Raw genomic sequence first — 27,265 nt, 5'->3', positions numbered from 1 at the left:
TGCATGTGTGAAAAGTTAGGCACCGCCCCACTTTTGCCAGCTCCAGTTTAATGCACGCACATAAACCTGATCTATTTTTGATGAACACAATTCCTTATCCACATCTCGGCTCATTTTGTGCAGACATTTTCTTCGTTCTGTCACGGAGTGATACATCAGCAACGTCTATTCAACAATGGCCACCAAATGACACTTTCAACTGTTTCTGACAGGTGGAGGTGTAATGCTCGACAGTGTCGGCAAGAGATCGGTCTTCGAAAGGGAATTTGGCTGGAGCGGTCTAGGATGGTGTTTGGGACAGTAATTCTATTCATTTATTGCTGGTCCAAAAATTTGGCAAAAAGCAAACCATGTTCAGAGGAATTATCTATTAGCCACATGGGCGCTGTTGACTGGAAGAACTTTCTTCGCGAAGATTGCGCCTGGCGGCGGTTTTTGCAGACTCCAACGGTTAATCGTACCAAAACCTTTGTGGATCCAACGACTGGAGCTCACACGTCCACAAGATGCAGAATAAACGCCAATGTGGCACACACCGATCTTTAGTGGACAGCCACTTGTGTGAGTTCGTTTGAAGCCGACAACGGACCTTTTCATGCAAATTATTAATGGCACGTCCCAATTTCACCCTGTTCAATAAAAACTAAAAGTACGGATTTCATACATTCTTCTTTCTAATCTTTTTTGGGTGGCGGCGGTTGATTTTTTGGAGGGACTTAACTGGAAAAGATCCCCTATTCAGAGTTAACCCATCTACTCACAAGAGGTAACATTCACCACTGTTTTACCTTGGAAACACGAGACGAGAAAATGACGCAACGGCAACTCTGCTCTCATCCATAAATGATTGGAATGAAAGATTTAGCAAACCGTTATACATACTCGCCCGTAATAAATGGGCCCATGGGGAACATTATGTACAGTACAAACGAGCGATGAAGACACTGGTGAAGGCGGAGTTACGCTTGTAGCGCAAACCTGATTGCTCCTAGATTTTGCAGATATACTCAACTGGTAGTGCTTGCAAACTAGTGTGGATACATATCCTAGATTTCTCCGCTTCGCTTAGTCAACAAAACAATAACGAGGTCCTGTTTTACTAACTTTTGTACTCTCAGAAACGCTTTAAACTAATTAGGAGTTGCAAATCACTTTGGAGATGTTTTCCTGGTTCTGAAATTCTTCGGTCACAAGCCGATAACCTTGCAGTGGTGGCTTGATCGATTGGAAGAACTGATCGAAACAACGGCTGGACCGGACATGGTGTTGTCTAGTTTTAGCGCAACCGTTTCTGGCATGATGATGAAATTACGTTAGACATTCGATGATGGTATGAACTGTCTGAGGCCCATTCCGAGTTGTAATTTTTCCACTCTTGGACTGACTTTCAGGCTAAAAAAATCGGACCGCGCACGGCTTCTTGTAGCGATCAATCATATAACTACCTTTTCAATATGTATTACTACTCTAGGTAACTTTGGCACGCCATCCAGCTCGTGCATGCCATTGAAAAAGGGCGAAGCATGTCAGCCAATCACAAGTCTTGAAGCCAAGCACTTGATCGATCAGAAAACCAGTGTGAGGTGTTTTCAGCCAATGGCAGCGGAGCTTTTGGCTTCGGTGCCTCGCTGCCAATGCAGTCGAGACGACGTCGTTTATCTCACACTGTATGGGGCTCGTAGGTTGTGAACAGTCTCGAGGCCCAATGTGACTGTTCGTATTTAGTGATGAAACGCGTATATGCCGAAATAATCGGGACACAACCTGTACATCTGTGCACTGGCGTGACCATTCATTCACTCCCCACTTGAGCATTCGGCGGTGACTTTGTTGCTTACCTTGTGCGGATTAGAAATGAAGAAATTGCTGAAAATAACTTGGTAAGTACGTGTTCTACCTCCTCATACCTAGAACATAGGATATCAAGTGAACCTTACCGTCAGATTCAAACGAAGGATACAAATAAATCAAAAAGACCTTCATACCTGTCGCGGGTCACGAAACTCACCTCATTGTCCAAGCACCTAATCCCGTCAGAAAGCTAGATGGTTTCAGAACAACAGTTTAAATATAATTCATGACAACACGGGTGTTCCAACACCTCTTTGGTCTCTTACATAGCAGTGGTCTCAAACTTACTGGCTAGAGGCTCGGCAATTTCCCCCCCCCCCAAGCTCATAATCCATTCGTCAACCCGGTAATTATCTAACCGCTAAATTTGGTCGTTCCTATCTAGCCCAATCGCTAGCAAACCCAGCTGATTTTTCATTCTGCTAACTTGTGAATCATCTTCATAAAGGAAATTACTACTCACAAGTTTGCTGAAAACTTTTCGAAAATATATTTCGATATCTCGAATTCCGTGCCAACTAAAACTTAAGGCGGCCCGTGGGCAGCAGATCCAGTTGACGAACAGTATAAACGAGAAATTCACTTGAGTCTCCCGTGACGACCAAACTGCTTCGCAAATGAGTGTATTTGTGGTAGATATCCTTATGATATTAACTTCACACCTGGAAATTCACACATGTGACCTGGTTCGCAGTTTGTCTTATGGTGCTCTTGTGTGTTCCACTTGCGCGATGACGTGAATGGTCTGTTGCTCATTGTAGACACTATTTGAGCACAGCTTGGAGCTGAGGTTCAGACGCTCATCTCCCTCGCTATAGAGTTTGATTTTGTTTCAAATATAATGACCTTGTTTAAGAATATCCGCACCGAAAGTCACGTGTGTGTCATACTGACTAGCGTGGTATTTGGGTTGAATGGCCCATAATTCGTGTTGTCTCGGGCATAGGAAAGAGAACATGTGCCGATCGGTGCCAACCGTGATGCAATCTGTGCGCTACATCGATTACTCAGTATCATATTTTGGAGTGTGAGTTGTGTTCAGGCTGATGATCAGGTGAAATCCTTTAAATAAAGCGGTTTCATGCATAAATTTGGTAGATTTATCGCGCGGATCTGGAAAGTTGGGGGATTGCCATTACCTGTTATATTATTTGAATCCAAATGTAAGCACTTGCCACCTGCTGCGTTGCATGCGGTTCGCATGTTTAGGCTGATTTTTTTTCAATTCGAGTTATTCCGTATTCTATCCATGAACTTTTACGTGACACATGGTAGACCGAGCGTAGTGCCATCAATTGAGATGGCTCTGCAACGAGATCTTACACATGCTTAACAAAATTCATTGCACAAAAAGGCTAGCTTGTGTAATATTCAGAAACATGCAGCAGATATTTCAACACAAAAGAATAAAGTAGAGAAATGGGATGATAGCTGGTTGACAAATTAGTTTTTGTGTATAACAGTCATGTGTTAATAGATATTCAACGTGTGGTAATAAAACGGCAGCCAGTATGAGCCAGTTTTTCAAAATTCATTAAAGTTTCAACCATTTCGTTATCATTAGCGAGACTGGATAGAGGCTCGGCAATTCCCCCCCCCCCAAGCTCATAATCCATTCGTCAACCCGGTAATTATCTAACCGCTAAATTTGGTCGTTCCTATCTAGCCCAATCGCTAGCAAACCCAGCTGATTTTTCATTCTGCTAACTTGTGAATCATCTTCATAAAGGAAATTACTACTCACAAGTTTGCTGAAAACTTTTCGAAAATATATTTCGATATCTCGAATTCCGTGCCAACTAAAACTTAAGGCGGCCCGTGGGCAGCAGATCCAGTTGACGAACAGTATAAACGAGAAATTCACTTGAGTCTCCCGTGACGACCAAACTGCTTCGCAAATGAGTGTATTTGTGGTAGATATCCTTATGATATTAACTTCACACCTGGAAATTCACACATGTGACCTGGTTCGCAGTTTGTCTTATGGTGCTCTTGTGTGTTCCACTTGCGCGATGACGTGAATGGTCTGTTGCTCATTGTAGACACTATTTGAGCACAGCTTGGAGCTGAGGTTCAGACGCTCATCTCCCTCGCTATAGAGTTTGATTTTGTTTCAAATATAATGACCTTGTTTAAGAATATCCGCACCGAAAGTCACGTGTGTGTCATACTGACTAGCGTGGTATTTGGGTTGAATGGCCCATAATTCGTGTTGTCTCGGGCATAGGAAAGAGAACATGTGCCGATCGGTGCCAACCGTGATGCAATCTGTGCGCTACATCGATTACTCAGTATCATATTTTGGAGTGTGAGTTGTGTTCAGGCTGATAGAAATGAACTTGCATGTTCATATTTTTTAATGTTGGTCGGTCCCCTGTGCAGATGACAATGCAGCTCGAGACAGCTCAGTGGTTACGGCGCGAACTTACTGACCTGAAAGTCCGTGGTTCGAATCCAACGTTCGCATAGGTCGGCCAAAAATCGACGTTATCATCTTCTACTTGATCAGTGAACCATCAAGGGGCCAGACGCGGACATTCAAACGCCGGCGCGTCGCGAGCTTCACTGGACATAGAAGCGATGCTGCAGAAATACCAGGAAGAACACGCATCAAACTTTCAACACATTGAATTCAAAGGACTTGCCAATGAGTTGCGTTCATTTCGGACAAAAAAATCCGCCCTGAGAAAACTGATGGAGGAGTTTTGAAGCGTTCTCAAAACGCAAGTTTTTCTTGGGAAATCAGCTCAGGTTGTTGCAAACATAACGTGAAAAGTTTGTGATTACTCATCACCACTGGTATGTGAAGCAGAAACAGTGAAATGATAGCTTAAGTATGAGCCACCGAATGAAGGGTTTGTGAGCCTTCAAGAAAATTCCAGAAATTATGTGACACTTGATGAATCCTGTTAGCCTGAGCGTAGAGAACGCGACGAGTTGAGGCGAAATTTGTTGGTCAGTGAATTGTGTCAGCCAATCAAAGCTCAATCTGATATGTTCTGGAAACCCTTTGACTGCCATGATGCATAACTTAATGCCATGTTCATGACTTGAATTTCAGGTGAGTTTTGCTCAGCTTCTGTAGATTTCATCGGAATAGTTGACTCATTCTTTGTGAACTTGCGTAAATGGCATTACGTTGAATTTTCTACATCTACGCCAGTTTTTTAAGCCAGATTACAGGAAGTCACACTTGATACAATCTATGAGGTTTCAAAGGTATTAGCGCCCGAATGTTCCCGTGTGAACATCCTTCATTCCGTAAGCAAACGGAATGAAAACCTGGCAAAATGCGAACTTATCGTTTCGTTGCCCCTAGAATCACATGGATCGATTGAGAACTACTTGGAAATTCAGATGCCAGAATGTACATTCCAAATGGCCCTGTGAGCTATCCGAATCCTGTTGCGGCTTCACTCTCCAAGATTCCAACCTTCTTGCCACAATGTTCGTTGCAATCCTGATTGCTCAAAGGATTTACTCTCAATTTTCGTTTCTACTCCAACATTCTTCAAAAATCACGTTATCGCGTTGGTATTTCGGCATAGTATTTAAGCGTAGTTTAACTTCTTAAATTGGCATCCACCAAGTATCGCACATTCTGCCGACATTGTTGAGCTGCGAGAATCTATTAGTGCACATTCGATGATGGTCATAACACAAAGCAGAAGGTATGTGCACTAATAAAGGTTTTTTAGTATGTTTGACAGTGGAGGGTTGGAACACGTATAAAAATCAATACAATGCGAAATGGGAGCCAGTCAAAAAAGGAACTTATCGACTGTGAGAGTCCCTTGGTGAAAGTCCGGACGGCGGGAACGTGTTTTTCTTCGCAGTGCGACTGCTACACGTGTTCCATGATTGCCCGTAGACTTGTGGAGAGGTTGAATTACTGCTCCCTGCGCGCGCGCGTCTGTGTGTGTTGAGTGTGTTCGATTTCCCTACGTGTAAGTCCGTTTGCGTGTACGTGGGCGCCTCCGCACACAAGTAGTCGCTACGCTGACTAGACGGTGCAGACAATTGATTTCCGATGAGTCAGCTTAATGTGGCGTGTTTGTTAGTATGAGAAAAATGACAAGTCTCGTGATCCAGTGAGCTACTGTGAGCTGAACAGTCACGGGTGTGAGGGACTAGGTAGCTACGAATTTACCATCTTTCATCGCCAGAGCACACGGGTTCGGGTTTTATCGATGACGTGTTCACACTTCTGCCCAATCTATTGTTTTCCGTACTTCCGTTTATTGTGTTGCCTTTGTATGCAGTGAGTAAGGAGCGGACTTACTGACCGAAAGGTTTCATGGCCGGAGCCCAACCTCCCAGCTTCCCGACTGTTCCAAGCCGGGCTTGGGCGACATGGCAGTATCTCAGCCCCCCTGCTCCCTTCAGGTAGAAACGCAGCTAGGCACAGTTAAACGATTACATATTGTATAGTATTGGTAGGGCTAGATGAATCAAGTGGTTAGAGCGCGAATTTACTGACCGCAAGGTCCGTGATTCGAACCCGGCCTCTGCCTCTCGACTTCCCCTGTCTAGACTTGGGCGACCTGGCAGTATCCCTGCCTCCTTCGTGTGGCATGACAGCTAGGCACCGAAAGGGTGCTGCAGCTGAACGATACAGTATTAGTTATCATTTATTTATTACTTCGGTGGACACATGCGGTTCCAGAATAAATAGCTAGAACATCCGCACAGTGACGTTCTGGGTATCCTGGTAGGTGGGTGAAGCAAATTTTGGCTTGATCGAAGAGAACCTCAAGGCCCTCTGACAGGACATGACGTGAAATAGCCAAGGGCTGGGTGGAATCCTAAGTGGTGTGCGTATTTTATGTTCAACGAACCGTACGCACAGCTAGCTGCTTCCTGGCTTCACAATTTGCGCACCGTACTTTCGTTGGCGTTATCGGGTTGATAACCATTTCTCTTCTGTTTTCCATTCGAAACACAGTCTGTATATTAAACCGTGGGGGGGCTATTTCGCAACTTTTTCAAGGTTCATCGTTCCTATACAGTTGTCGCACTCCTTGAGGAGCTTTACAATGTATGGTCAACCAATACTAAAGTTGTGTTCCTCTGTCGCATGCGCGCTTCCAGGCATTAGTATCCTGACTGTCCAAAGTGTAACTGAGCTTGATACGTATGGTTCATCACCCCATGGAGGTCTGACAGAGGTCGGGGCACTCAAGGTTTCTTTAGAATATGATAGATAGAATAGTACGGCGTTGGTCTACCGGGGTTTATTGCTTTCTTCCAGAATCATTTTGGTGAAGTCAGTCACTTAACTCCATCACAATTCCAGTGACATCCCGGCTAGTAGTTTGAGCACTTGACCGTTCGGCCATAAACGGCTGATCAGCATTGCGATTAGCCCACACTTGGACAGGATTGAAAGATGAACACCCTTGTTTTTTGTCCAAGTATGAGTTACTCGTACCGCAGGACAGAACAGGCGAGTGCCCTCTTTACTAGCCTCAGAGGTGTGGGGTCTAGACTCTGCTGAATTTTGGTGTTGAACACTGCTGATTATTCTCTATGAATGACGAACGGCTGTACAGTGATTCTCGGCTTTTCAGCTCCAATTGGCTTCATTTACAGAGCGAAAAACCCGAAACGCCTGATTCTAGCAGCAACTCAAGATTTTAGATGGCTTGTCATATGTGATTGCACCTCGCGAACTGGTGACAGTTTCCACCTGGAAGTCACCAATGAAGAATGAGTTGGCTTACGCATGTTACTTCAGTGTGCATGTCACAAATCTCCAGAAGACCTCCAACGCGCGGCCTCCTGGTTGATACCTAAAGGCTACATCATTCGGGCACACGTGACTGATCAGCAGTGTGATTGGCTCGCACTCGGACATGACAGCATCACTCATTTTCCAGTCACACAATCCATATCGAGTGGTCACATGTTAGTTTGTGTGATGAAGGGTGCCGGGTGCAAAAGACATCTGCGCTCAGTTCGGTACGAACGAAGTAGGAAAACTTAGTTAGGTTGGATTACTGTGGAAATCACATCAAAGGACCGAGATTTGTTGCTCATCGTTGCGGCTACCGTGGATGTCCTCTTTCAGAACAGACAAGTAAGGAAGAAACCGAAATGACAGGCGCTTCTGCTGATTGGCCAGCAGCATGCGGCTTAACGTCAAAGTCAACATGTCACGCATTTGATTGGTCTGATTAGTAATTATCGATTGGTCCTGACTACACTGCTGATACACGCAGACTATGGTTTCAGCTGGCACACGAACGATGGACATGAAGCGTCGGAAAATTTGCACTCCATCCTATACACACAGTACGTGTTCCGTTCGATGTGTCAGAACTGACACTCTAACTGTCAAATGTCCCAGGCAAAGTTTTCCCCATCGTTCTATTCTCGAGGCAGCATGAGCTCCGAGGTTTTGCACTTTTCCCCAAGTTTTCAATACAAATATCTGCCTCAGCGGAGAGCCCATTGTGACTACGTTTGTTTTCTTGAATAAAATCCGTTTAGTTGCACACACCAAAAACTAGATCGCGGACGGAGCTCGACTTCCGACACTAGTTCAGTGGATGACAGGCTAGTACAAGCACCCTAAACGATTACATGTTAGGCGACTGTGTGTTAGACTGGTGATAAACAATGCTTTATGAAATCGTTATAGTCTTTTGCTTTTGAAGTTCGGAAAGAACCAGTTAGTTTACGCGTGCTTTTCTTTGATGTTTCTTGGTGTATCCTGGTAACAAGGCGACAATGGTTTTGTCGATTTTTGTGGACCCTTCTCATTTTAAGGACTCCAGCGTCTGATGTTCTGCAACCTAGAAATTTGACTGTCTTTGTCCTTTTCACTGTATAACGCTTGCAGTCCCGCACATAGCTCCATGTGGAACTTCAGTAAATAGTTTCCAAACACTCAGCTCGTTTTTTAGTATCATATCCGGTGCTCTTTGTAGAATACTAGGTTGAAAACACTTTTGGGATAATAGGACTTCATCTTCATCTGAGCTCTCTGATGCTTTTTGAGTGCTGGAGTGATAAGCTGCGGAATTTCTTCGCTATTTTAGGTGAGTCTAAAAAAACCTCTTGGTGTCTGCGCGAGGCACTTTCCCTCACAGAGTTCCTTTGGACTGACCCGTCCTAATTACTCCATTGTGAGATCCTGTTCTAAGGCCATGATATCAAAGCAAGGAATTGGTTAACTAGCCTAAACGCACGATCTACGTGTCCCATCAGATAGGTAGCGTGTAGTCCAATTCAACGATGGACGGTCAGTAATAATTGCGGTGAAACCGAATGCTGCGAACTTCACCTGCGTTTGTTCAGTAGTCGCAATTGGGCAGCAAAAATATATTGAATAAGACGTGGGCGGACAGTACAGACAGGTAGACCATGGTTCTATAAGAAACTAACAGTAAATCGTAAGCACAGAAAGAGCAGCGTGCTATCGAACACAAAAAGCGGGAAAAAGTTGTGCAGTTCAAAGTGGGGCAAAAGGTTGAACAACAAACCCAGAAATGAATGTGAATAAATCGAGTCATGAAAACAGTTAATATAGAATCGAAACACTCAATGTAGAATCGACTTCGTGTAAAATAGATTAGTACAGTCTTGAAACTTGAGCAGTCGCTGGAAGGGTAATGAATTAGTTTGAGGAATAGGGATGCCAGCAGCTAAACGACGCTGTGCGGAATTTCTAAGGCTATGAATTCAACACGCCTGCATCGACCGATGCAGTAATCACCTATATCAACTGTCTGGTTAGGACCAATCACCAATCAGACCAACCGGTGGCGTGACTCGTTGCATTCAGCCCCTTGACCAATCAAACAACGCCCTCGTAAAAATCGGTTTGCAGGTTAAGCTCTTCTGTACTCATCAGGTAAGTACAGTTCCCGGGTTCCCATCAACCCTATATTCTACTTAAAACCAGATTGCACGAAATTAGCGAAATACTCTCGGGGGCTGCGTCTATTAGATGAGCCCCAAGAAGGGCGAAACCGGTCGTGGGCTGTCGATGAATATTCAACAGCCTTATGAGTAGTATATTGCGTCCGCACAAGTATCGCGATATCTCGGATATCGTAACAACCGAAAAATGAGGCGGCCTGGTGCAGCACATTTAGCTGCCTGGAGACATGACGAATGAGAGATTGGGCTAAGTTCCAGATGAATCTCTCGAAAAACCAAATCAGTTTGCAAATGAGTGTATTTCTTTTGTACTTGTTATTTTTTCTATATAGGATTGCTCCCCTCTGAAAAAATCAGCCCGAATGACCCAGACTTTGAGCGTTGGTTCATCATATCCAAAGTGAACCTTGTTTTTCCACGAGTTATTTCACAACGCTTTCTATGAGTCACAACTACAGACACTAGAATAGTTCAGCGTATTGTTGATGTAGTTTCCGCAAACTTTTCCTTGATCAGTTCGAGTGAGATCCCCATCATCTACTGTCTGAAAGGTCATTTTCATTCTGATTTGTGAACACCACTCAACCTGGCCATGTCACTTTTCAACGTTTTACTTTCTTCCCAATTCTAGCGCCCCATCTCTGGCTTAGTCAGACGATATCGTTCGGGACTTACTTAACTTAAGGCTTCCAAGACGGATTCCTCCACCTTGGGCGTAATATGGACTGGGCAAACGAAACTGAGGAGCTCGCTGATGAGTTATGGAATTGCAGTTTCTCACCTGATTGTGACGAAATCGGGTGTCCGACTGTTCAAACTAGTGTCGATTGTTGTCCGCAACTTGGAAAGCAGGCGACATTACGATCGATTTTGCATCACTCGCTTCAAATGTTCTATACGACTGACGTTGGGATTATTTGTCCGGAACGTGTATATGATGGTTCGATTTTAGGAACTGCCGCTTTGGCAATGGAAATTTTGTCTCTGTTCACCCACCAGAACAACACAACCTGCCTACTGCTCTTACGCACGAACAGCGGCCACCATTGGTTTGGAATGCTTTTTGAAATGAGTGGCGACGGACAACTCACAGGTTACTACTATGTAGATGGGGTCTCAGGACGGCACAAGCTGCCAGTTCGATTGCTTGCTTTCCTCTCCGACTTAATCCAATTGGTATATCAGAACATTACGATTAATTTTGTGCCACACAATGACAACTATGCGCGACAAATTCTTCAGTGGAACCAGCATTCGCCAGGATGTAGTCTGGATGTGATTCTACACCTGGTATACATGCTTCTCTGTTGTCGTTTCCATGATGACATTGCGAGGAGTTCACTGTTAGACTTGTACGAAGACATTCCACGGATGTTGCTCAATACCACTGAAGAAGACCAACCGTCCATGGACTATGCTCAAACAGCTACTAGCGACATTGAATACAGCAGGCAGACAGAGGAAAACATCCTGTACACGACAAGTTTGAACAAGCGTGTCAGTAAGCTACTCAAAGACGTACAGAAAGCGTCAAAAAGAGTTGGTCCAAAGGACACTTCAGTCGCCGTTGCATATCTAGTCAGCGTTATGGAATTTGACGAATCTCTTCGTTTTCATGCATTCAGGCTACTTTCATATGTCCTACCTTTCGGCTACTCAGCGAACCGTTACTACGCTTTTGATCACAAAACCATACTCAACTATTTCTCCGGCAATCCACCAAGCACACGCGACTTGGCTCTTTTCATTGCAAAAGACAAAACGATCGATTTATCGGGCATAGTCGACCGGCTGTTGCGTAGCATTTCAACCTGTCCGTATGCAATCGAAGAAGCCGCAATTCTCGGAGAATTGGCGTCAATTCCAAGCGTCCAGACACACCTTACGAGCTCAGACTTTGAGTTGTTTTTGTTACACTTAGCCCATAGAACCGATGAACTCAGTGTACGGAAATGTTTGCTGGCCGCTTTCGAGGAGATAGTGCCTGCTAATCGGCGATCTCAGAGTGAACTTTATATGCTTCTGAAGCAGCTGGAACATGCATTTTCGGACATGGACAGCAAAAGTACACAGGAACTTGTAGCTCACCTTCACCATACTGCTGCCTCAGGATATAGACTGACAGAAGCCCAGGTGACTAGACTGGCGAAGAGATTGGCTACAGAAAAACCGTCAACACACCGGCGTGACTTGGCCGAGTTCCTGTTGCACACGGACGTTGAACTGAAGGTTGGTGAGGATATCACGACTCTGCTTGACACCGTCAAAGACTATCCTGACTTGCTCCTCTCAGGAAGAACAGTCGAGATTCTCCAGTGTGGAATAGCCGAGGGATTCGATATTTCCGTCATGGTCTCCGAATTAGCTCTAAAAAGCTTTGTTCAGCACTTATTCGACGTCTCCATCACACTAGACATCCCGATGGAATTGATAAACCTTCTGTCAAAACATCACAAGTGGGGTGAGCATGCCTTGGAAAGACTCGACGTCATTACCAAACAGCCGATTAACCACACCTGCCTGATACGTACGGTGCTTCACACACTCTCTAAACAAGACAAGGCCACACTGTTATCGATTGCTCAACTTGAGAACTACTACTTCGAACTTTGTAAGCAGCTTTGGGAAACAGGAACTTGTCCGTCCGAACTGACAAATTTCATCAAGCAAGGTGAAGATAAAGACTACGTTTTATCCCTTTTGACAGTACTATATGACATCAATTTCCTTGGTATACCAGTAAGCATGGAGATTTTTTCGAAACATCCCACGAATGAATGGCGATACATGCTTCTTGCCTATGGCCTACAGCAACTCGTGCAGTGCCCTACCGAAACCGATGATGACCTTGCAGTCTACACGCGCCATCTGAGTCGCTTAGCCGAGGTATTCGGTCCGGACGGACGGGATAAGATCTTATACGTCCTACTTAACGATACCGATATGGACACTTGCGATCTCAACGACGTTAACGAAATCCTACAAATGTGTTTTCAGTCCGGACCTTCTGTGCTTCCCATAATTGTCGACAGCTCATTTCAATTATCAACGCATTTGGAGTTGCTCCAAATCCATTGGCTGACTTTCTTTTTTCGAAATTTACCATAATTGTCGACAGCTCATTTCAATTATCAACGCATTTGGAGTTGCTCCAGATCCATTGGCTGACTAGCCTGTTGTCAAAAGTTGCGGTCGTATTTGAACATGACGATTTGGTCAGTTTAAACAACCATACAGCACACATCGATCGTCACTTATTGGACACAGTCATAGCAAAGATCATTCCCGGGACTGATATCAAGGAGCTGGTAGGGTTTTTCTCGAAGCTATACAAAGCCGATTTGTGTGAAGCTGACAAAGAAGAACTACTGAAAAACCTTCCTTGTGATACACAAATCGTTAATTGGTACACATTGATGTATGTCGACATAGTTGACGAGATAATGTCAGCGCATTTGCACAACTATGAAGCCCTCATTCATTCGGAAAGATCGATTCCGCAAGTGTTGTGTAAGAATGCTTACACTGAGAGTGAGGACCCAGACTACTGGTACACGGCAGACGATATTGTGACCATAGGTGAAGCATGGATGACGGCAGACTCCCACCACAGTTGTCACATCATCTGGGGTGTGGATTTGAATGAGCAAGCGGCAGAAGAGACCAGTCGACTTGCCGAAATCTTAGATTTGTACAACCGATCCAGACAACCGACCATAATCGTTCTAAATTTTGCGCAGCTGCACTGGGTTGTTGTCGCCTGTTACCCCGAAGGAGCGAAAACCGTTGTTCTCTACAAGGACTCTATGGGCGAACAGAACTGTGTGGCAGAACGCGAAAAAGTACAAAGTCTCTTCGAAACATGCATCGAGCAAACGGAATTCCACTATCATCCGGAAAAAGAGCAACAGGACAATTCAAGTTGTGGCATCTTTGTTTTGTCGAATATGAAGATTTTAGCCAGGCACATGGAGCAAAAGCAACCAGACAGAATGTTTGAAACGCTTTGTTTTACCAAACAGACCGATGTGAAGCAACTTCGAACAGTCGAATTCCCCAAATGGTATGCCTGGACAGTTGCGCGGAAATACTGGAAAGAGCATTTGCGTGAGATGCATCACTGCGAGCTGGATGCTGTTAGGCGAGAGTTGGCAGCGGTGTGGGGAGACGGTGTCACCATTGGTTTGGACGGAGATGTAAAAAATGAAGTCGAATCGGATATTGCTCTGTCAATACACTTTCCTGAACAGGAACTGTTTTTCAACGAGTCCTACAGATATTTCTATAAAGTCCGTATAAAGCGGCCACCCAGTGATGTACTGCAAAACAGCGTTTACGAAACAATGTTGATCATGTTTGGCGAGCCAAGTGTTGTTCCCGATCCCCCGGATGGTTTTCTAATCAACGCTCGTGAAGCCAATTTTCTGAATGGTCGCAGTTCAGTGACACAGCCCGCTAAGTCCCTTCACTTCCTCTCCGGATCGCAGCAAAGGGAAGTTCTACGGATTCTAGGTGTACCATACACCTACCTGGAAAGACAGAAGCTGCTGAGGACACTCGGTATTGCAGTCGCAGAGAGAAATTTCCCAAACGAAGGTCAGGATACTCTCATCACCGATGAATTGATGGTACGCGATCTTCGAGACAGGTTTATACAGCTCATGTTGTTGGGTTGGAGTCAAAACTCTATTGAACATTTGCTCAAATTGTTGCTACACCTATGTCCGCAAGACTTGCGAGCATTTATCAACACGCTGGATATCGTCTGTGAATACCGACTCCGGGAATATGACAGAAACCGAGCAGGGAGAAGCCTCATCTCATTCTTGAATCAACCGTCCAATGCCGTGCTGGAGAGCGAAGTTCACCAGCTGGCCATTGACTGTAGATTCCCAGGAACTGCAGACAAGACAGTAACTGAAATAGTCCACGAACTAGTTCAACAAAACAAAGGTTTTGAGACCGAGTGTTTGAGCGAACAACATCTGCTAGGCAACCACGAACGGATCTTGCGTGCGTACTGTGATAGTTCCCTATTGGTTCCAGAGTTGAATTCAATAAGACATTGGAAACGAGACAGCGTGCAAAACTGGGCTAGGAAATTCAAACAACAAGACAATGCACGTCATCCGGACTTTGTTTATGAAATGATTGCGGTGTTGAAGAGAGCAGTTGAGCTATCGAGTCAGTTTACACCTAGGGATGTGCAGCTAGTCGCTCTGTGGTGTTTGCTGAATCCACAACCTCACCAAGGCAGACTATTACAGGTGGACACAGGAGAAGGGAAAACCACGATCGTAGCCATGTTTGCGGCAGCCAAGGCATTACAAGGTCACAAGGTGGACATTGTTACCAGTTCTGCCGAACTGGCCGTACCACAATCGGAACAGCAAAAAGAATTCTATTCATTGTTTGGTCTTACAGTCGGTCATAATTCCCGGAAAAAGGTCAGGGACGAGTCAACGTTTTTCGAATGTTACAAAAATGACATAGTGTATGGTGCCGCAGAGGATTTTCAAGCCGATATACTTCGTCAAGAATTTAGTCGCATCACCACACGCGATACTCGTAGCTGTGATGTCGTGATTGTCGATGAGGTGGACAGTATGCTGATTGACGGGAGGAATAGTCTGGTACGTCTTAGCTCGACAATGCCTGCGATGAACTATTTGGAACCCATACTAGCGGTTATCTGGTTGCATATTGAACAGGTGGGCAATGGGATTGTGGTGCAAGATGGCGAAACGTTCTACAGACACATCAAGCAGGTTGCACCTGCGGACGAGAACATGGTTGGGAAAGCAGATCCACCGGAAATCGAATGGATCCCGATAACTGTATCAAAGTCGGAATTCCTCAAGCAAACCACAGTGGATCATGTCCGAAAACTGCTTCGTTTTGAGGTCGATGTGCCGGAAGACTACCCAGAACTGAAAGTCCCAAATCACCTGAGACTACTGGTTTCCGAGTATCAATTATCCAGGTGGGTGGATAGCGCTATCAGTGCCAAATACCGGTACGAAAACGGAAAACATTATATTCTTAGAGATGGAAAAATCGCAATTGTGGACGCTGCCAACACGGGTGTCGTACATTCCAGCATGCATTGGAGTGATGGCCTGCACCAATTCCTTCAAATGAAACATGGCGCTAAGCTAAGTCCGGAAACCTTGACATCCAATTATTTGTCTAATGTCACTTATTTTCAGCGGTACGGAGAGTCGATTTTCGGTCTGACTGGCACCTTGGGCAGCTGTGCAGCCCAAGAGATGTTGCAAACAACTTACAATGTGGACTGTGTAAACATACCGCCGTTCAGAGAGAAACAACACTACGGGCTAGTTCCGCGAGTCGTCGACAACGAAGACGAGTGGTACGCAAGTATAAGCGCTAGCTGTTTGAACAAATTGCGGAACAATCGAGGAGTTCTGATCATCACTCAGTACATCGAAACATGTCGTAAGCTAGGGCGGCTTTTTCAGCAGCTTGGAGTAATCCGCAGCNAACAATCGAGGAGTTCTGATCATCACTCAGTACATCGAAACATGTCGTAAGCTAGAGCAGCACTTTCAGCAGCTTGGAGTAAATCCGAAGAAGATCAAAGTCTACGCGTCCGGAGATGATTCATACGTCATTGATGATGAGTTAGACTGTGGTGAGGTGATCATCGCGACCAACATCGCTGGGCGGGGCGCAGATATCAAGCCAACGAAAGAAGTTGAGAGAAATGGGGGTATGCATGTATGTATAACATTTCTACCGCAAAATGAACGCGTCGAGCGGCAGAATATCGGCCGAACATCGAGGACCGGTAACAAGGGTACCAGTCAGTTCATTATCCAACATTCTGATTCGGCTAGCATTGAGTGGCTCCGGACTCACCGAGATCGATTGCAAATGGCAGTGCTCGTCAGTGCCGTTTCCGAAATCCGTTCCATTGTTATGCGAGACAAGCTGTTCAGAGAATTTTGTCTTTTACTACACGAATTCGAGGATAAGTTTGAAGCGAAAGCCACTGAAGAACGGTTTGCTATCTGGCTGAAGATGCAACAAGATTTAATTGAAAACAATGACACGAAAAACGTAGCCTCCAGATTTAGGGCGTTTGTAGAGCAAATCCGCGATGACCAGAGAATGAACTGCCTGATCAGAAATCCGTATTTCTACACACTTCGAGGAAACCAACTCTTACAAAGTGGCGACTACGTGAAAGCTCATCTTGAGTATGACAAAGCCGTAGAACTTGACCGGGAATATTCGGAAACCGCCCATTACAACCGGGCCTATGTGAGACTGTATCGCTGTGGTGGTGTCATAATCCACAATGAAGACAAAATCCAAGACGCGATAGAGGACCTGAAGCAGGCCAGAAACCTGATCAACAGGCGTTTAGATGATTTGAATCTTGTTGGTTTCATCTCGCATTCCAAAGTTTTAGCCCAACAAATAGTCCACAAACGCAACATCTTTGGTGTAATGCTGAACGCTATCGAAGCCGCCATTGGACCAAAGGACGACCTCATTGAAGGGTCAATCGGCCATGCCTTAAAAAATAAGGATAACGAATTGAAAACAGAATTAGTACCCCTTCTGGATGCTCTGAGTGAGAACAATGACATTCATCTTTTGAATGAAGAGCTCCAGGAGTTTACTGAGACCGGTTACTTTGGCGTATTCCATGTTTCTGTACTGCCTCCCATTCCTTGGGGGTCCGTGATCGGCATGTCAGTTATTGGATTGACTCAAATCCTGATTGGAGCTTCCCTAGCTGTTTTCTCTCTTGGCCTAGGGTCAAGTATCGGTCTGGGCCTCATCGCCGAGGGAGTGGGCGATCTTATCACAGCCGTAAAATCTGGCATCATCGGTCGAAATATCGATTGGAAAGCGTGGGGAGTACAGAAAACAGTCTCCCTAGTTGTAACGGTTGTTTGTGCTGGAGTTGGTGCGGCTCTCGATGCCGCCATGACACTTGGAGCTGCAGGAACACAGGTGCTGCGTGCGGCAGCACAAGGAGTCAAAATCACAAAGTGCACTGCGTCTTGTTTTGGCACAGCCTTAAAAGCTGTCGGTGCTGGTTTGGCCAAAGGAGTGGTGAGGGAACTCGTCGCCAACATAGCTAATTACGGTCTCACCAAGATGATTGTGCCAGAGATCCGCAAGATGCTGGATTCTCACATCAAACCATGGGTAGAAAAAAACATCTTGAAAAATTCCATGGTTGCGTATCTTTTGGAGTTGGATTTCAAAAACGGCACCAATGAATTTTGCACGAAAATCAAACAAACCATTTTGGAATTGCTCACACCCGAACAAGGTACCGCGAGTGTTTTTTATGAAATAGGTCAAGGTATTGTCAAAGGAATTTTAGAGACAAAAGTTCCGTACGTTACAGAGGCCCTCTTGATGAAGAATATACTTGTAGCGGCTCAGGAATTGTGGCGATTTCTCGAATCAGTCACGACAAGACTTGGAGACAAACTTGAGAAATTATATGAGAAAGCAAAGTCGGACGTCAGCCAACCGGAACAAGAAGAGGAAGAGAGGATTTCGACAGAAGAAAGACCCACTGCTCAAACTTGCATTGAATATACCGGCGTTGATTTTCCCGCGGACGACATTGATTTAAACAAAGGTCGAGTGCCTCAGGAACAAGTAAATTTGGAACAGAAATCTGGAAAACCACGCTTGTCAGAGTTACAACAATCTTTGTCAGACATCATCACCGATAGTATGTCCACTGTCATTTCGGACAAAGTTCTGTCACCTCTAGTTGACTACGGTTTGATGAAAGGTGTTAACAAGGGCTTCTCAAAGTGGGATAAAAGTATACAAGCTGAAATCGAGCATCACAAACAACGGAGGCGGATTGTCCTCGGAAAAGACCCTCGTTTTGCCAAACGGATCCAAAAGATTTATGCAGACCACGAACTTTGCCTAGCTGATATGCAGCAAGCTGCGGAATTTATCGGTCAACAGGGAGCAGGCGGCGAGGCAAATTTGGTCGCACTGTGTTACGCGGCCGATCTACTCGGTAGACCCATCAAACTGATCGACAAAAATGGAAATACCATTCACAATATTCGGAGTGGAGCCACGGGAGAACCAATGGTTATACAGTACAACAAAGAGGAAAAGCATTTTTGCCTGCCAGGAAACAAAGACCCCATTTTGACGAGTAAGTCGGGACGGGACGGAGATAACAATTGCCTGTACAACGTGCTCGCAGACCACACTGGTCTTGAGGCGAATGAGATTCGTATGAAAGTCGCGCAGGCCATGTCCCAGAACTGGGGTACGCTGGTGCATCAAGTTAGGGACTATCATGCACTGGCCAGCTACAACAAAAGTGCTCAACTTAGTGGAGGTCGACGGCCTCACAAGAGGCGACCACCTAAACCACTGGAGCAGGACAGTTATGGATTTTACGACGACCAGGTTGTCAAATGTGAAAGTTTGCTTCCAATGTTGAATAAGATGGCCATCGAAATGGACGGTTCACTACGTGACTACTTGGAGTTTGAAAAAAAGAGCTCACGCGCCAAGAACAAATTCACCGATCATGCTGGTTTCTCCCCTCAGTTTACCAGAGGCCAAAAACCTGAAACGAACGGTATTATGCTAGGAGCCATTGAGGTAAAGTTCACCAATGGAGAGACACTAAAGCTGCTCACTCTTGCTGGCCAAAATCCACTCATCGTTGCTCAGCTAAAAGACGGGACAACAAAAGAGTTTTCCTTCTCACACAATGGCTTCAAATTGGCTCATCCAAAGGGTGATATCGTGGGATCTAATGCATTCCAACCATTCGACCGAAAAACACTAGGTTGCGCGAAATTTAACACACGCTGTGCCGCTCAGAAATTGATATTCATGTTGGGTGAGCACATGAAAGCGAATCCACACTTGAAGATTGAGGGAAAAATTCAAATGGCAGAAGGCTGGTACAGTTTCCACCCGAAGGATAGAGAAAGGCTGTACAAGATGAGCAATCCGAAACAGTACAAAAGACAGTATAAAAATTTAGACAAGAAAAAGGGCCAGAGATCCAAAAGGCCACTTTTGATCACGTCGCATGCTGAAAAACCATGCACAGAGTGTGACAGTTTGGGCAGACAAACGTCAAAAAACAAGAAGTGATCGATAGTTGTGGACATATATGGCCACGTGACTTTCATCACACCGACATTTTCGCTTCGACCGTATAGATTTAGATATATCAAGACGCGTGAATCTATATTACACATTCATGGTTTATTTTTCAGTTCTTTCTTAAACACTTGAAAAAATATTGCTCACGAGAGTTCATCTTCCTTGTATGGCTGACATTTTTCACTTTGAAATTCAGTCACTCAGATAGCTCACCTTCGTTATGACATGTGACCCTCCCCATTTCAGGGAACAAGAGGGAGAGTTCTCATCAGGATTGGAGAATTCACATCTTACTCAGGTTTCTTTTTTGGAATGACTTTCCGCCAGTCTGACAAGTTGGACTTTAAAAAATCTTCTAATGCATTTGTCCCGTCATCCTTAATATCAGATTACACATGCAATCTACTGTCTTGGCAACGTCGAACTACTGGTGTAACGCTATACACTACTGACGAAGCATGGAAGTAGTCTATTGGTGACGAAACGGCGACGAACAGACCAACACCCACCTGACTGACAGCCATATCGGGTGCTGCTTGCAAAGGAGACTACTCAAAAATCGATCCAGTAGAAGCCCGAGATAGCTTTCTTACTGCATAGGTGTTTGGAGTAGATCACAACCTCCTTCGAATGGAGTCCCCGCGAAGGCGGGAACCCATGCTAACTTTAAAATTGGGTACTAGCAAGTAAGGGTCTGCTAATGAAGCATGTCTAGTAGTTTTCAGTAGCAGGCGTAAGTAGAATATTTCGGTGGGAAATTCTTACATGGAGATGAACCGCGGTTAGATTTCCCCTATTTCGTAGAACCCTTTTGATGCCTAGTGTCAAGCCAACGGAAGAGGGGATGGTAGCTTGGTTGTTGCCAGGTCGCTCAAGCTTAGACAGCAGCAGTCGAGATGCTGCGGCTGGACTCAAACCATGGACGTGTCTGTCCTTAAACTGGCGTCTTAACTGCTGAGCTGCCTCTAGCCTGCACGGCGTGTGCTGCGGCTGGACTCAAACCATGGACGTGCCTGTCCTCAAGCTGGCGTCTTAACTGCTGAGCTGCCTCGAGCCTGCATGGCGTACTGAATCGCGCGCTGACAGTGGGTATACTTTTCAGAGCGCAGAGACAGGTATCCTTTGCACTCATGAGCTGTCGAAGAATTTTCAGCAACCTCATGAGTAATGCATTACGAATATACATGTATCGAGATATCTCGTATATCGTAGTGACTGAAAACATGAGGCGTCCTGGTGCAGCACATTCAGTTGCCCGGACATATGACGAACGAGAGATTCAGCTAGGTTCCATGTGAGTCTCTCGCAAAAACCAAATTAATTTGCAAATGAGGGTAGTTCGCTAATCTATTGCACTTAGTTAACAAAAATCTGAGTGTGTGATTCAAAACACAGCAACAAGGTCTGTGATTAAGCCAGGTCACTCGAACCGCAGTTTATGCTCCAGGAATTCAGTAATGTTGATTAAGAAGGAATGCATACATCAACAAGGTGTGAGCTTGTGCACCGTCGTTAGTATCTTTAGAGTGCCCGCCCGAAACAGAAAAATGTAAGGCCTTGATAAGCAGGTGGGTTGAAAACAGACTGATCCCCAGCTTCAAAGGAAGCAAGTTGGTGGCGACTTTCGACTACGAGGATTATATTCTTAGAGATGGAAAAATCGCAATTGTGGACGCTGCCAACACGGGTGTCGTACATTCCAGCATGCATTGGAGTGATGGCCTGCACCAATTCCTTCAAATGAAACATGGCGCTAAGCTAAGTCCGGAAACCTTGACATCCAATTATTTGTCTAATGTCACTTATTTTCAGCGGTACGGAGAGTCGATTTTCGGTCTGACTGGCACCTTGGGCAGCTGTGCAGCCCAAGAGATGTTGCAAACAACTTACAATGTGGACTGTGTAAACATACCGCCGTTCAGAGAGAAACAACACTACGGGCTAGTTCCGCGAGTCGTCGACAACGAAGACGAGTGGTACGCAAGTATAAGCGCTAGCTGTTTGAACAAATTGCGGAACAATCGAGGAGTTCTGATCATCACTCAGTACATCGAAACATGTCGTAAGCTAGAGCAGCATTTTCAGCAGCTCGGAGTAAATCCGAAGAAGATCAAAGTCTACGCGTCCGGAGATGATTCATACGTCATTGATGATGAGTTAGACTGTGGTGAGGTGATCATCGCGACCAACATCGCTGGGCGGGGCGCAGATATCAAGCCAACGAAAGAAGTTGAGAGAAATGGGGGTATGCATGTATGTATAACATTTCTACCGCAAAATGAACGCGTCGAGCGGCAGAATATCGGCCGAACATCGAGGACCGGTAACAAGGGTACCAGTCAGTTCATTATCCAACATTCTGATTCGGCTAGCATTGAGTGGCTCCGGACTCACCGAGATCGATTGCAAATGGCAGTGCTCGTCAGTGCCGTTTCCGAAATCCGTTCCATTGTTATGCGAGACAAGCTGTTCAGAGAATTTTGTCTTTTACTACACGAATTCGAGGATAAGTTTGAAGCGAAAGCCACTGAAGAACGGTTTGCTATCTGGCTGAAGATGCAACAAGACTTAATTGAAAACAATGACACGAAAAACGTAGCCTCCAGATTTAGGGCGTTTGTAGAGCAAATCCGCGATGACCAGAGAATGAACTGCCTGATCAGAAATCCGTATTTCTACACACTTCGAGGAAACCAACTCTTACAAAGTGGCGACTACGTGAAAGCTCATCTTGAGTATGACAAAGCCGTAGAACTTGACCGGGAATATTCGGAAACCGCCCATTACAACCGGGCCTATGTGAGACTGTATCGCTGTGGTGGTGTCATAATCCACAATGAAGACAAAATCCAAGACGCGATAGAGGACCTGAAGCAGGCCAGAAACCTGATCAACAGGCGTTTAGATGATTTGAATCTTGTTGGTTTCATCTCGCATTCCAAAGTTTTAGCCCAACAAATAGTCCACAAACGCAACATCTTTGGTGTAATGTTGAACGCTATCGAAGCCGCCATTGGACCAAAGGACGACCTCATTGAAGGGTCAATCGGCCATGCCTTAAAAAATAAGGATAACGAATTGAAAACAGAATTAGTACCCCTTCTGGATGCTCTGAGTGAGAACAATGACATTCATCTTTTGAACGAAGAGCTCCAGGAGTTTACTGAGACCGGTTACTTTGGCGTATTCCATGTTTCTGTACTGCCTCCCATTCCTTGGGGGTCCGTGATCGGCATGTCAGTTATTGGATTGACTCAAATCCTGATTGGAGCTTCCCTAGCTGTTTTCTCTCTTGGCCTAGGGTCAAGTATCGGTCTGGGCCTCATCGCCGAGGGAGTGGGCGATCTTATCACAGCCGTAAAATCTGGCATCATCGGTCGAAATATCGATTGGAAAGCGTGGGGAGTACAGAAAACAGTCTCCCTAGTTGTAACGGTTGTTTGTGCTGGAGTTGGTGCGGCTCTCGATGCCGCCATGACACTTGGAGCTGCAGGAACACAGGTGCTGCGTGCGGCAGCACAAGGAGTCAAAATCACAAAGTGCACTGCGTCTTGTTTTGGCACAGCCTTAAAAGCTGTCGGTGCTGGTTTGGCCAAAGGAGTGGTGAGGGAACTCGTCGCCAACATAGCTAATTACGGTCTCACCAAGATGATTGTGCCAGAGATCCGCAAGATGCTGGATTCTCACATCAAACCATGGGTAGAAAAAAACATCTTGAAAAATTCCATGGTTGCGTATCTTTTGGAGTTGGATTTCAAAAACGGCACCAATGAATTTTGCACGAAAATCAAACAAACCATTTTGGAATTGCTCACACCCGAACAAGGTACCGCGAGTGTTTTTTATGAAATAGGTCAAGGTATTGTCAAAGGAATTTTAGAGACAAAAGTTCCGTACGTTACAGAGGCCCTCTTGATGAAGAATATACTTGTAGCGGCTCAGGAATTGTGGCGATTTCTCGAATCAGTCACGACAAGACTTGGAGACAAACTTGAGAAATTATATGAGAAAGCAAAGTCGGACGTCAGCCAACCGGAACAAGAAGAGGAAGAGAGGATTTCGACAGAAGAAAGACCCACTGCTCAAACTTGCATTGAATATACCGGCGTTGATTTTCCCGCGGACGACATTGATTTAAACAAAGGTCGAGTGCCTCAGGAACAAGTAAATTTGGAACAGAAATCTGGAAAACCACGCTTGTCAGAGTTACAACAATCTTTGTCAGACATCATCACCGATAGTATGTCCACTGTCATTTCGGACAAAGTTCTGTCACCTCTAGTTGACTACGGTTTGATGAAAGGTGTTAACAAGGGCTTCTCAAAGTGGGATAAAAGTATACAAGCTGAAATCGAGCATCACAAACAACGGAGGCGGATTGTCCTCGGAAAAGACCCTCGTTTTGCCAAACGGATCCAAAAGATTTATGCAGACCACGAACTTTGCCTAGCTGATATGCAGCAAGCTGCGGAATTTATCGGTCAACAGGGAGCAGGCGGCGAGGCAAATTTGGTCGCACTGTGTTACGCGGCCGATCTACTCGGTAGACCCATCAAACTGATCGACAAAAATGGAAATACCATTCACAATATTCGGAGTGGAGCCACGGGAGAACCAATGGTTATACAGTACAACAAAGAGGAAAAGCATTTTTGCCTGCCAGGAAACAAAGACCCCATTTTGACGAGTAAGTCGGGACGGGACGGAGATAACAATTGCCTGTACAACGTGCTCGCAGACCACACTGGTCTTGAGGCGAATGAGATTCGTATGAAAGTCGCGCAGGCCATGTCCCAGAACTGGGGTACGCTGGTGCATCAAGTTAGGGACTATCATGCACTGGCCAGCTACAACAAAAGTGCTCAACTTAGTGGAGGTCGACGGCCTCACAAGAGGCGACCACCTAAACCACTGGAGCAGGACAGTTATGGATTTTACGACGACCAGGTTGTCAAATGTGAAAGTTTGCTTCCAATGTTGAATAAGATGGCCATCGAAATGGACGGTTCACTACGTGACTACTTGGAGTTTGAAAAAAAGAGCTCACGCGCCAAGAACAAATTCACCGATCATGCTGGTTTCTCCCCTCAGTTTACCAGAGGCCAAAAACCTGAAACGAACGGTATTATGCTAGGAGCCATTGAGGTAAAGTTCACCAATGGAGAGACACTAAAGCTGCTCACTCTTGCTGGCCAAAATCCACTCATCGTTGCTCAGCTAAAAGACGGGACAACAAAAGAGTTTTCCTTCTCACACAATGGCTTCAAATTGGCTCATCCAAAGGGTGATATCGTGGGATCTAATGCATTCCAACCATTCGACCGAAAAACACTAGGTTGCGCGAAATTTAACACACGCTGTGCCGCTCAGAAATTGATATTCATGTTGGGTGAGCACATGAAAGCGAATCCACACTTGAAGATTGAGGGAAAAATTCAAATGGCAGAAGGCTGGTACAGTTTCCACCCGAAGGATAGAGAAAGGCTGTACAAGATGAGCAATCCGAAACAGTACAAAAGACAGTATAAAAATTTAGACAAGAAAAAGGGCCAGAGATCCAAAAGGCCACTTTTGATCACGTCGCATGCTGAAAAACCATGCACAGAGTGTGACAGTTTGGGCAGACAAACGTCAAAAAACAAGAAGTGATCGATAGTTGTGGACATATATGGCCACGTGACTTTCATCACACCGACATTTTCGCTTCGACCGTATAGATTTAGATATATCAAGACGCGTGAATCTATATTACACATTCATGGTTTATTTTTCAGGTCTCTCTTAAACACTTGAAAAAATATTGCTCACGAGAGTTCATCTTCCTTGTATGGCTGACATTTTTCACTTTGAAATTCAGTCACTCAGATAGCTCACCTTCGTTATGACATGTGACCCTCCCCATTTCAGGGAACAAGAGGGAGAGTTCTCATCAGGATTGGAGAATTCACATCTTACTCAGGTTTCTTTTTTGGAATGACTTTCCGCCAGTCTGACAAGTTGGACTTTAAAAAATCTTCTAATGCATTTGTCCCGTCATCCTTAATATCAGATTACACATGCAATCTACTGTCATGGCAACGTCGAACTACTGGTGTAACGCTATACACTACTGACGAAGCATGGAAGTAGTCTATTGGTGACGAAACGGCGACGAACAGACCAACACCCACCTGACTGACAGCCATATCGGGTGCTGCTTGCAAAGGAGGCTACTCAAAAATCGATCCAGTAGAAGCCTGAGATAGCTTTCTTATTGCATAGGTGTTTGGAGTAGATCACAACCTCCTTCGAATGGAGTCCCCGCGAAGGCGGGAACCCATGCTAACTTTAAAATTGGGTACTAGCAAGTAAGGGTCTGCTAATGAAGCATGTCTAGTAGTTTTCAGTAGCAGGCGTAAGTAGAATATTTCGGTGGGAAATTCTTACATGGAGATGAACCGCGGTTAGATTTCCCCTATTTCGTAGAACCCTTTTGATGCCTAGTGTCAACGGAACGGAAGAGGGGATGGTAGCTTGGTTGTTGCCAGGTCGCTCAAGCTTAGACAGCAGCAGTCGAGATGCTGCGGCTGGGCTCATGGGCGCGCCGTGCCTGTCCTCAAGCTGGCGTCTTAACTGCTGAGCTGCCTCGAGCCTGCATGGCGTACTGAATCGCGCGCTGACAGTAGGTATACTTTTCAGAGCGCAGAGACAGGTATCCTTTGCACTCATGAGCTGTCGAAGAATTTTCAGCAACCTCATGAGTAATGCATTACGAATATACATGTATCGAGATATCTCGTATATCGTAGTGACTGAAAACATGAGGCGTCCTGGTGCAGCACATTCAGTTGCCCGGACATATGACGAACGAGAGATTCAGCTAGGTTCCATGTGAGTCTCTCGCAAAAACCAAATTAATTTGCAAATGAGGGTAGTTCGCTAATCTATTGCACTTAGTTAACAAAAATCTGAGTGTGTGATTCAAAACACAGCAACAAGGTCTGTGATTAAGCCAGGTCACTCGAACCGCAGTTTATGCTCCAGGAATTCAGTAATGTTGATTAAGAAGGAATGCATACATCAACAAGGTGTGAGCTTGTGCACCGTCGTTAGTATCTTTAGGGTGCCCACCCGAAACAGAAAAATGTAAGGCCTTGGTAAGCAGTTGGGTCGAAAACAGACTGATCCCCAGCTTCACAAGAGGCAAGTTGGTGGCGACTTTCGACTACGAAACGTCACAAACTCTTGTAGTCATGCCACAGATGAGGTGGCAGACATCGTACTTCTTCATTTACCGAGTGATAAAAATTTGAGTATCACTCACTCACTCACTCACTCACTCACACACTCACTCACTCACTCACTCACTCACTCACTCACTCACTCACTCACTCACTCA

The 27,265-nt window shown here is 45.2% G+C and overlaps 1 protein-coding gene across 1 annotated transcript; it reads left to right on the top strand.

The window, feature by feature from the left end:
* Window positions 1–895: 895 nt before the first annotated feature.
* T265_05649 (hypothetical protein) lies at window positions 896–25,536 on the top strand (the record flags this gene model as incomplete). Its single annotated transcript, XM_009170714.1, has 9 exons — window positions 896–947; window positions 1,472–1,678; window positions 10,424–12,747; window positions 12,771–16,229; window positions 16,273–18,085; window positions 18,371–19,871; window positions 20,942–21,181; window positions 21,456–23,746; window positions 23,954–25,536. 9 exons carry the CDS (start codon window positions 896–898, stop codon window positions 25,534–25,536), a joined length of 13,470 nt encoding a protein of 4,489 aa, XP_009168978.1.
* Window positions 25,537–27,265: the final 1,729 nt, after the last annotated feature.

Source organism: Opisthorchis viverrini, assembly GCF_000715545.1.
Source record: "Opisthorchis viverrini unplaced genomic scaffold opera_v5_111, whole genome shotgun sequence".
Classification (NCBI taxonomy): Eukaryota; Metazoa; Platyhelminthes; class Trematoda; order Opisthorchiida; family Opisthorchiidae; genus Opisthorchis; species Opisthorchis viverrini.
Note: the sequence above shows the minus strand (reverse complement) of the source record. Positions and strands in the feature narration are given on the sequence as shown.